General features: G+C 36.7%; 1 protein-coding gene across 14 annotated transcripts in view; it reads left to right on the forward strand.

Annotated features, from left to right (window-relative positions):
* Nucleotides 1-12,609, forward strand: part of FOXP1 (forkhead box P1) — a 666,111-nt gene that overhangs the window by 504,221 nt on the left and 149,281 nt on the right. For all 14 annotated transcript variants that reach the window (XM_039330816.1, XM_039330828.1, XM_039330827.1 and 11 more), the window contains one exon: nt 2,014-2,139. In XM_039330816.1, coding sequence (XP_039186750.1) covers nt 2,014-2,139 — 126 coding nt within the window. The remainder of the gene's footprint in view (nt 1-2,013; nt 2,140-12,609) is intronic.

The following is a 12,609-nucleotide window of genomic DNA, read 5'->3' on the forward strand; positions in this document are numbered from 1 at the left end:
AAGGAGACCAGGAAACCCTTGAGTCCAGCAATGGTGAATCCTCCAATGAGGCAGCAAGCAGGGGACACGTCCTTGAGGCATGTAAGCTTCCAGCTGTCCTCTTACAGGCATTAATTTCCTACTGGCTCCTACAGGCAGGCTTTCTCCTTCATATCTGAAATGTTGGTGAGTCCTTTAGCTCCCTTGGAGTGAGCTGCATAGGAATACACTTCATGAATCTCTTTGTTCTTTTCCCCAGTCTCCAGGTTTTATCACCTGCTACATACTCAAAAATTCCAAATGTATCTTCAGCTGTGGCACTGGCATCCCAATTCCTTTTATAGTTTCCCTTGCCACTGTTTCTTAGATCCAGCTATTGCTGATTTATCACATGGGGATGCATTATCCCCCTTGAAACTAGCGCAGGGACCTTGAATGTGTAGCATTCCAGTTCTTGTTTGAATTGTAAAGCTAGTAGTTGTGTTGTTAGCTGATGTTTTCATAACAGTCAAAGACTGGGTTGAATACTGAACAGCCGAAGTCACTGTTTAACAGACTTTACTTAAATATGTAAATGAATATGAGGTTATTTGAAATAACAAGGCCAATAGCCTCATTAACAGCATGGGCAAAAGCCAATAGCATTGATATGCAATTATTATCTAACTCTAGTAAAAGAATTAAAGTTTATTTATTTTTTTATGTTAAAGGGAGTCCAGTGTCCATAGAAATTCAGGATTTCCTATTCATTTATTTATTTCTCAAGACAGACAAAGTAAGGGCAAATCAAGAAGGATAAATGTGAGAAAATATGAGCCTGAGATCACCTCCTAATCTCTTCCTGGAGATCAGGAAGAAATGGAATGTGTGAACATGGCCTAACAGAACTTCCCAGAGTTTGCCAAGGAACAGTGATACTGTTATTTTAACTGTCTGTTTCTCTGCGAGATATTGCATTTATATTCTTTGAGATGGCTTTAAAAGGAGGCTAATAATGTTTCGTTATAATGTGAAACGGTGACAAAATGGTCTCACCAACAACTGTCTTCTACATAAACTGATTCTTCTCATCAGATTTTAGAATGACTATATATAGAAGCCAACTGACATGCTGATTATAAAAACTCCACTCCATTTTTTTCAGTACATTAGGATAATACTGAATTCTTTGAACAATGGGACTATAGCGTTGAGAGTTCATTGAGATCATCATTATTATTCAGGTGTTTTGGCTTTGCTATACTGCTGTTGGAATTTTATTGAGTAATTTTGATGGGTTAATTATGTGTTGATATTAAATGAATATTATATCTTTTCTTTTTTTCTTTCATTAGGTTTTGGGGGGGGCATTTCTGTTCTTTCTTTTGGCTGTTTTTTAATTTATTTTAATCATCACAATTTATGTAGGTTCTTTTCTGACCACTGCTACTGTTTTTTCCTGTTAGTGTTATTGTTTGTATATCGCTAGTATAAAAAAAAAAAAAAAGAACTTATTCCATAGATTAGCCCTGTCCTCCAAAAAGAGAGTAACTGCTGGGTCAGTCCAGTGGTGCTTCTTAGATTTGATTCTCTTTAAGACAGGGGTCTTCAAACTTGGCCCTTTTATTACTTGTGAACTTCAACTCCCAGAATTCCTCAGCCAGGCACGCTGGGAGTTGAAGTCCACAAGTCATAAAAGGGCCAAGTTTGAAGACCCCTGCTTTAGGACATGTACATAACGGCTGTATTCACATAGCATTTCAAACCAAACACCAGGTTAATAAAACATAGTTGCTGTGTTCATAAATTTATGAAGACCTCATGTGAAGTCCTCTTCATTTAACATGATAAGACATTGGCTGAGTTCACCCAGCATGATCTATCAGAAAAAAAATAGTCCACCCTATTTTAGCCAAGCCTGGCCTGTTATGAACAGAATAACAGAATTGGAAGGGACCTTGAAGGTCTTCTAATCCAACCACCTGCTCAAGCAGGAAACAAGCATTTCCTTAAATTAAGTTAGATTGAACTAATTTATTTTATATTTTTCCTCAGGCTCTCCAGGTAGCAAGACAACTTCTGTTACAGCAACAACAGCAGCAGCAACAACAGCAGCAGCAACAACAACACGTTAGTGGGCTAAAGTCTCCCAAGAGAAATGACAAACAGCCAGCCCTTCAGGTAAGAAATATTTTCTTTAAAAAAAACCTTTTGATTTGCTTGAATAATATATGTTAAAAGGATGCAAAAAGAATAAATAATGGGAAGATGATTTTTTTTAAAAAATGGATTACTTTGCTTTTGTTGATATTCTTTACTCAAACATGTTTGATAGCATTATTATGGTGGTGGAAATGGATCAGTGGTGCATACTCTTGAATTTTTCATCAATAAACTAAAGAACTTGTGAGGAATATGAAAAGAACTTGGAAAGATTCAGGCAGGTACAGGATTCTGTTCTTTACATTTCCATGTAAAGCTGAACATCACCATTCTTTGAAATCTTAAAGAGTCTCTGTCAGATAATATAGAAAACAATAAATGATTAAATGGTCTGAATCAGAATAAGGCAGCTTCCTATGGAGGAGATCATAAAAAGAGATCATTTCTCAGAGACCATCCATCATACACCATTGATATGTGATATTCTGAAAAGGGGGTATTAATTGTTCTTTAAATAAAAGATTTGGAAAGAATAGAGAGTGTTTGAAATAAGGGCATATGACAAACTATCATCCAGGAACTATTGTTGTTTTGAAACAGCATTGTGAAATGCTATTTTAAACACACGAGACAGTTTTCTAGTGAGATGATGTTTTTATCTGGAAACTTCCCAATATTTATTATGTTTGTGAAAATTATATATTTTCAGTTGAATACTCAATATCCGTTGAGCAGTCTTTGTAAGAAACCATTTTAATTGTTTAATTCCATATTGTTGTAGATCACTTCATGGCCCAGTACGATATTATGTTGGTTCAAAAAAGATAGCTGCATTAGATTTGCTGTTTCGGTTTACATTTTTTGAGGAAAGATGACTAATGTTAGTTGAAATTGGCTTAGTCAATTGAATTTGTTTTGGTATTACTAACAGGTTCTTTATATGAAATGTGCTGCTTTTGTTTCTAAATATTAGATGTATCCAGTGACAACAAAGATTCCAATAATCTCTGTGCAGTTCACTCTAGAGTCCCTTCAAAACTTGTGAGATTAGGTACCCAGGCCTATGGGGAAAAAAGTTAGATAATATGATCTTCTGTGCTTGGTATGATATTATTCAGAAACTTTCTTTCCTTGAAGTCTTCTCTGTTCACATCTTTTTGGATTATAGTCAAAACTTCTCACCAAAATGACATGAAGTGCATTATTGCTTTTAGTACTGTTTTCCTGAAAAATATATATTCAAAGCTCAGCACATACATTCTATACACGATGTCACACGTTCCGACTAATGAAGCACTTCAAAGAACTTTCAGGCATGTTTCCTAAAGTCTTTATTTGCAGAGCTACAAATTTTGCCGGTCACCATGTTGGACTGGTTAATGCCAGAATCTGAACTTCCTGTCGCTGGCATCAAGCTTTCCTTGCTCAACCCCTCCCTTCTCATGCAGTCACAGGTCACATTATCCAATTAGTGAGAAGGTCAAACGTTTACTTCCTCTTTCTTTCCCGGGCTTTTTCCCCGCTCAGTCTAAGCTAAGTATTAACCCAATAAATGCCAGACAGTTTTGCATATTGTCAAAGCAAGAATATACAGTATTTGCAGCATTGACACACTGATTAATTGCATGGTTGATGAAACTGGAAGAGTACTTTGTCGGCTAACAACCAGGAAGTAGCCAATATTTAGAGGACTGTTTAGAATCCATGGGTATAAGATCCAGTTTGACCCTGTATTACTCCATCCTTTGGTTTATTGTATTTGAAAAGAAATAACTGTTTTGCTTCTGACAAATCTCAGGGAAAAAAGCGTTGTTTGACCAAATCTTATCCATTTGCCTTTTAATAGACTCTTCTACTAGAGACATTTTAATGAGATAGTGTGCTGGCAAGGCCCAATGTCAGATACTAGAAGAAGTGCTTTGTTGTGCAGATGTCTTAAGAATTGCTCCAGAGGATGAAATATGACTATGTTGACCTTTCAGCTATGAGCTTATTTGTCAGGATTCAAATAAGTTGAAAGGATCAAGCCAAACAGTTTCTCTAGTCAGAGTGGGAATTGTGTTTCAGAGGTCAACAGTGAGGGCCACATCACAGATTCCATAGCATAGCCAATTGTTGGTACATATTAAAGTAGCGGAGCTGCTTCTGCAGTCGGAGGCACAATTAAAATTCTAATTTATTAATGTATACGGAGAGCTGGTCCAACCTGTCACTCACTGATTCAAATGACTGCCCATTCTTTTTTCACCCTTGCTCCTTGAGCTTTCACATCCTTAAACTTACTCTTGAATATAACAGACTCTGGGAGCCCAGAGGCAAAATAAAGATGCAAGGTTTTTTTTTAAAAAAAATAAAAATAAAACAAAAACCTGACCACGAAAGAGAAGTTGTTAAGAAAAATCATATAACTGAACACAGATTTTCCTCATATTACTAGATAGTAAGATATATTGAATAACACTGTTTGCTTCGACTTTTCCAATAGCCTGTTATCATATTTGGTCTAAAATTAGTGACATAATTTTCAGTTTGATTTAGTCTGAAAATCAAAGTAGTGATTTTCACCTGTGCGCAAATGTACTTAAGGTGTTTCCCTTTTTTAAAAAAAAAAATATAATTGAACCTGTCCTCCAGGCCAGGGCTAAAATGCTTGGAGCCAACTTGTTCAAGGTCAATTTCTTTCTCTCTCTCTCTCTCTCTCTCTCTCTCTATCTCAATCTCTCTCTCCCTCCCTCCCTCCCTCCCTCCCTCCCTCCCTCCCTCCCTCTGTGTGTTTGTGTGTGTGAGAGGCTTGCCATTTGCTCCTCTTCCTTTTTTTTTGTCTGAGTGTGGAATTGTTTTTGTTTATTTAATGTTTTTATATTGTTGTATGGCTAGCTCCCAGTATCATTCATAGTTGGGCTACCTAAAACTGAAATAACTCACAAAGTAATAATGTTTGCTGAGAGCATTCTTCAGAGATAAAATCAGGACTTGTATATTCTGTTGTTAAATGTTATATGTGATTTTTTCCCCTTAAGATTTATAATATGATTTCGGATCTTTACATATCAATCTCGGATACATTTCCTAGCCATGATTCTGTTTGCTTGTAAGATTGGAAGAAAACTAAAATGTTATACTTGATTGGGATATGTTTGTTAGGGAATGTAACACAACTTTCTGAGTCTCCTTCCCCTGTACATCTGAACAGGAAAGTTGGACCATCTAGATAGCATATAATTTATGGTCACTAAAAGATATTGAAAAGCGAGGTCTCACTCTGTCTAATTTAATATCAGTAGGACATCAAGCAAATGGGCAAAACTTCAAACATACAATTGGATAATTTCTCACATTCCTAACATTCTACTTCCTGACTAAAATTGTCAGAGCAATATATACATCAGGGCTATGGATATATCTTTCATTGATTCTGACATCATAAAATCTGCTTTAATATCTTCTTTTAAAGAAGATATGCTTGACCTTGTTTGTTGCTGAAAATACATTCCATCACGTTTAATATAATGTATTAGTATTTTCTTAAGAGGTGACTTGTTCTTTTGGTTTGCTTTTCATCCAAATCAATATATAGTAATTAATATATAACTAGCATATGTACCTTTGTATGTTATTTTCCTATGATGTCAGAAAGCAATAGTACAGTACATTATTACATATGGAATTAATTTATTTTAATGTTAATATTAAAATTAATTTTAATACCCAGAAATTGGAAAGACAAAGAAAGGAAAAAACTGCAAAAACAAAGTTAATAAAAATATGAACTTTATGTATACACTAATTCTTCCTAAGGAAGGCTTAAAGAAGTGGGAACAATTATTTTACTTTAATTTGGATTACTCTTGACATTTAAATTTTCACCTGGTCCATATGTATGTCTGCAATACCTACCGCCTCAAGGTAGGAAATTCAATAAATGACTTAAAATAGGAGGAAGACTCATATAGGAGAAATGAACATTATTTAGATCTTTAAAAGCATATGAAACTGATTATACATGAATATAACACTTGAAGTGTTAATACCACTTCCTGGGCTCCAAGATAACCACAGATGAGGACGGAAGCCAAGAAATTAAAAGACGCTTGCTCCTGGGGAGGAAAGCTATGGCAAATCTAGACAGCATACTGAAAAGCAGAGACATCACCCTGCCAACAAAAGTACGTATAGTCAAGGCCATGGTTTTCCCAGTGGCAATGTATGGCTGTGAAAGTTGGACCATAAGAAAGGCTGAGTGCCAAAGAATTGAGGCCTTTGAACTATGGTGCTGGAGAAGACTCCTGCGAGTCCCCTGGACTGCAAGGCGATCAAACTGGTCAGTCCTAGAGGAGATCAACCCTGACTGCTCTTTAGAAGGCCAGATCCTGAAGTTGAAACTCAAGTACTTTGGCCACCTAATGAGAAGGAAGGACTCACTGGAGAAGAGCCTAATGCTGGGAGAGATTGAGGGCAATAGAAGAATGGGACAACAGAGAATGAGGTGACTGGATGGAGTCACTGAAGCAGTAGGCGTGAGCTTAAATGGACTCCAGATAGAGGACAGGAAGACCTGGAGGAAAGTTGTCAATGGAGTCACGATGGATCAGACATGACTTTGCAACTAACAATAACAAAGGCTATACTTGGAATACTGCATCCACTTTTGGTCGTCACTATGTAAAAAAGGTGTTAAGGCTCTAGAAAGAGTGCAAAGAAGAACAACAAAGATGATCAGGGGACTGGAGGCTAAAACGTATAAAGAACGGTTGCTGGAATTGGATCTGTCTAGTTTAATGCAGAGAAGGATTAGGGGAGACATGATAGCAGTATTCCAATATCTCGGGGGTTGCCACAAAGAAGAGGGAGTCAGGCTATTCTCCAAAGCACCTAAAGGCAGGACAAGAAGCAATGGTTGGAAACTAAGGAAAGAAGCAACCTAGAACGAAGGAGAATTTTCCTGACAGTTAGAACAGTTAAACAGTGAACAACGTGCCTCCAGAAGTTATGAATGCTCTAACACTGGAAATTTTTAAGAAGAGATTGGACAATCATTTGTCTGAAATGGTATAGGGTTTCCTGCCAGAGCAAGGGGTTGGACTAGATGACCCCCCAAGGTCCTTTTCAACTCTATCATCATCATCATCATCAGAAAAACACAGAATTGGGTTAGGTTTTTTTCCCTTCTTTTTCTTGTATTTTTATTCCACTGATTTGAAAGTCAGGAAAAAACTCTTGCACTTGAAGGGAATATGAGCGGAAGGAAAGGCTAGAGAATAACCCAAATAAAATAAACTTTAAATGAGCATTTGTACCTAATTTGAATCAATATTTTCTTCTATTGTGCTGAAGTGTCAAGGAGCTTATTGATAGCTGCTGAACAACTACAATTGTCTTTTAAGGGCAGGGAATCATTGAGGTTTGTTGGGGAGGAAGAACCTCAAGATATGCCATCAGAAGTTATTTTTGGCAGGAACAAACAGGCCTTGCCTCTAGAATAATAACATGAGGAAAAAGCAAGCAGAAAGAACGTGCTATTCAGAGCCATGGAGTGCTCAAATAAGGGGATCAAGCAGAGTTCTTGCCCTATCAACAAACAAGAAATACGATCCAATAGCACCAGAACTTTAATGAGAAGAGGATGTAAGAGAAGAGATAGAACACAGTGCTTGAAAGCATGACCTGTAGTGTTTTGTGAAGGGTCCCACCCTTGCGGACTCAGTGTTTATGGTCTGGCCCCAAGGAATGAACATTGAGGCAATCACCCTCATGTTTTTAATAAAAATGGAATGATCAAGCAAAGGCTGAGATCATGTGGCTAGAAAAATTACAAAAGAAATTTGCAAGCAAATGAAAGTACTTCACCAGCATTTCTTAATTCATTGGAAAATCAGTATGCTACCTCACTATCAGATAAAATTCTGTGGTTACAAAATACAAAATTCAGACAGGGTTGATGAACAGAACATTGCTGCAAGCATTGAAGATGTTCAAAAACAATGTAGAAGTCAAGATAATTGAAAGGGAAGATCTGAAATTCATGTCCTCAAAAGCTTTCATTTCTTTTGAAAACATATTAAATGACATTTCCCTATAAAGTTATAGCTTCTGGTTAGCAAATAAAAAAATCAAGAAAAAGACCAAGTGATTGGGAATTATATCTGCCACAGCCTATGGTTGTATGTACTGGAAATTTAGAAACAGATTATTTGGATACTTATACTTTTCCCAACCAGCCATGCAAAGAAAAAACATTTACTGGGGAAAACGAAATTTGTACTTCAAACCTAGTCTTTAAAAAATGGCTAATAGTGTAATGTAGCTGAAGCATGCTGACTGGGGAATGGGACCAGGTGGAAAAAATCATTGAATTGCCTTGAGAAATCAGTTTAATCACTTTAAAAATCAAAACAATATATTAATAAATGAAAACATTACAAAATGCTTTCAAATATGTTGTTGCTCCCTTTTTAAAAAACATTGCAATCAGTTATTTGTAAGCACTGAGCTGACATCTTAAAGTATAAGCAGATTCATATGGATATTGGTGATACTTCAAAATCAAGCTGATGCAGATGAATATTTTGAATTATGAATGGGAATGCACTAGTAATCCTTCTTTTACTGTTATTTTTCTTGAATGGTAATTGGTTCTTTTTGCTCATATAAATACTATCCCTTTCCCTTTACTTCAGAAATCCCAGGACAAAATAACAATGGGATCTTTTTTTTCTCTTCCTATCAGTAAGATGATATAGGTGTTTTTTCTTCGGCTGCTAGATGTACCAGTTTGATCATCTTTTTGTCAGGTGTGGGTCGACAATTGGCTGACTAACAATTTGGAAAATAGTTATCAGCAAGGTCCTGCAATAACTTTACCTTGGGACCAAAATTTATCAAGATTTTTTCATATTAATCTAGATAACAGGATTGAATTGCTTATCAATTTGTGGATTAGACTAAATTAGGAGGTCAACACCGAGAATAACAAAACAAGATTGCAATCTAAAATGGAAGAGTTGGAAAAATGGTCTGAGAGGAACAAGATGTCTCTCAAGAGAAAAAAAAATAAAAATTGTTACATTTAGGGAGAAAAATTTGAAGAAATATACAAAATGGGGGATTAATGATTTGGAAATACTCTTATTTTAAGGGGCCTTGGGCATGGTCAATAACACCATGCTGAACATGCGTCAGCAATCTGAGAATGGCTGTTAGATTGACTAACAGAATTCTGGTCTGCATTAGAAGAAGCATTTTATCACTGACTTATAGGTGGAATTAAAAAGCAGAGATGGAAGAAAGAAAGATGGAAATTATGGACTTAAAAATGAATGATAATGACATTGAAAAAGATATGCAAATAGGGTTTAACATCTATGGAACCACTCATTTGGGGCGGTGCTACTAGTTTTGGTATGAGTCATATTCTAAGGGTAGATGTCAATCAACTTCTGAAGAAGAATTTTTGACACACCTTGAGCCATTGAGTGGGTGTCAGACAAAGTTAACAAATAAATAAATTACTGTAGCAGGCATTGTTAAGGCAAATCACACCTGTTTTATCTGCTCTCACAAGAAGCTGCCTGTTGAGTTCCTGCATGAATGAGTGCTTTGTACTTGTTTCCTTCACTGCAGGAGCTTTCCCCTGATGAGTAACTTGCACAGACAGACTAATGTAATCTTGTTTGATGTAAATAACTCTCAGTCTTCCACATTACTATTGGCATCAAGCTATGAAGACTAGCCAACCTACAAAATTCTAGGAGCATCATAATATCCACAAATTATAAAGAACTTCAATAGACGACCCAGCTTTAAAATGAAATTGGTATTGTGATGATTGGAATACACACAGAGTGAGAGAGAGAGAGAGAGAGAGAGAGAGAGAGAGAGAGAGAGAGAGAGAGAGAGAGAGAGAGAGAGAGAGAGAGAGAGAGAGAGAGAGAGGTGTTTCTCTGTGCATGTGTGTATAGCAGTTGGACATTTACAATTCACTTTTGTATATCTATTTTCGTATCTATAAAAGTAGGTTATTTTCAAGTAAATTCATGAAAACAGATTGGTATTTATACCATTGTCCTGCTCTAAACATAACCTTTGTATTTATTACAAAGATTATAAAAGAAGAAAACAAATGAAACATACGTCGCTGGTCAGAAATGTTTAAATTGCTGGCAAAATGACATCTGTAATTAAGAGTGCTTCTGCCATTTTTACCTAGTGGTTTACACCTACAGTGTTGAAAAAGAGAGTAACTCCCACCTTGCTAATTACCATTATCACTGAAATGGTAGGGTTTGAGTCATTAGTTCCATGTGCATTTAATTAGAGGAAGGCTGAAATTGGATTTAACTTATTACTTTTTCATGGATCACTTTCTTGTCATCACTTCAAATTGGATTGCAGCCCCAGGTAACTAATTATGAGAGCCACAGGATCAAGAGTGAAAAAAGGTAATTAAGAATAACACAGTTGGACCCTTGCTGATAGTCCACTTGTACTTTAGGAAAAAACAGAGAATATTTTGCAGTATTATAGACTGCAGAGTTATGCAACATTACTAAGAATCATGGGAGCTTGACACCACCTATAGTGGTTTATATGTTGTATGGCTGGGTTGAAGATCTTATATCAACATGGTTCCACAATCAGTCCCTAATACCAAACTTAAACTTGTAAAAGCAAGAGATTGGTGATAGGCATGAGGCATTTCAGGATTTGTAATCAAGAATCTTGATGAGTATGCTTACATCAAAACTGTCAAAATTCATAAGTGTTCTGCAATAGTATATGGGAAAGACCTCCATCAGGAGATGGAGTTAGATAAGAGATAGCAGAGTCCATAGCTGAATAGTGGGGAGAGGAAGAGGCTCAGAAGAGGCTGCAAAGGTGATAGTGTAAGAATTGGTCTTTCAGACTTCTAACAACAAGTTATTGTAGCTTTACGGCTAACTTACCTTCTGGTCTACCCGGTAAGGTTGACAGTTCTCGGCTAAAAGGAATATAAATATGGAGGCTATTCTGATATTCTGACTGAAAATGTCCAGTCCTAGTCCATTGCAGTTCTCTGATACCTAAGATATCAATGTGTAGTTGGTTCATTTTATCTTTTGCTGTATTGTGCTTTTTCATGTCTGTGCTTCTTAGACACTGTAATTCTGTCTACAGCTTCAGATTTTATTTTCCTGCATGGCAACATCACCAACTAGACATCCTGAAGGCTTTAATTCAGTACTGCAAAAGATATTCAGCTTTTCCTCTTGAGGGCCATTTCAGAGGCCCATCATCTGGCATTATATCATTCAGTCACCTCATATGTTCTATTCTTATTGTTTATTTGGTAAAATACAGAGCATCTTAAAATTCTCTTTTTCCACTCTATGAAACGATCCCTTTATCATTGTCATAATTTGTTATTAATTGTTAGTTGTTAGTTAATCAAACTTTGATTATAATCAAAGAGCTGCATAGGAGAGAGGTGGGCTACAAGGAATTAAAAAGCATAAAAACTACAGCAAAATAAAATTACATAAAAAAGCAAAAAAAAAATTAAAACAAAAATCTGAAAAAGGGATGAAAACAACAAATGGACAAATGTGGCAAACTAAATCTGTTGTAATACAAAGCCTTAGATGTCCATTAAAACTGGTTTGTGGCACTGGTCATCTCCTGATGGATTTTATATACTATTGCACAGAATCTGGCCACAGTATACTAGTAGTAGGATAGATGTCTGAAGGCAACAGGGAGGTATAAAATTGTCCTGTGAGCCCTGGATATTTATGCAAAAATGGTAAAATATGACTAATATGAATGTATGTAGTATAGGCACTGAAAAAGTTCATATTCTGTTGCTTTTACATGTCCAGAGTGCCAGGAAAATTGTCTCTGTGGATAAGGGATCTTCCTACATTAGCCAAGGACAGCTGAGGGACAGGTATGACATTGTGCCATTGTGTGTGTTCTGGTGATTTGGTGGTTCAGGATTTGTTAGGCCATAAGGGAGGCAGAGTACGTATTGGGTTCATTGGTGATAAAGATTGGGAACTGGATTACTTCCATTTGAGGCTCAGTGTCCACTAATTAATGAGTGCTTTGAACTGATTGTATCTCATACTGAACAGAAGCCCTAGAGCAGTGGTTCTCAACCTTTCTAATGCCGCGACCCCATAATACAGTTCCCCATGTTGTGGTGACCCCCAATCACTTATACATCACCGGGTACCAGGGGCGTGGCCAAAGAAAAGGGGGAAAAAATGGTGGACAGCCTTGTTTGGCGACCCCTGTGAAATGGTCATTCGACCCCAAATGGGGTCCCGACCCACAGGTTGAGAACCACTGCCCTAGAGAGAGGTCCAAACGTAAATTTTAGAATCATCTTTCATATTAGTGAGGCAAGACCAGAGGAAAAAGAGAAAGTCTAAGCCAGTAGTTGAGTATGGTTATCTATATTGTGGCCTCTACATTCATGAGGCCTTTCTATAGGCTCAGGGTAGCATTAGA

The sequence above is a fragment of the Crotalus tigris genome, unplaced genomic scaffold (assembly GCF_016545835.1).
Source record: "Crotalus tigris isolate CLP2741 ecotype Arizona unplaced genomic scaffold, ASM1654583v1 scf7180000024432.2438137, whole genome shotgun sequence".
Lineage (NCBI taxonomy): Eukaryota > Metazoa > Chordata > Lepidosauria > Squamata > Viperidae > Crotalus > Crotalus tigris.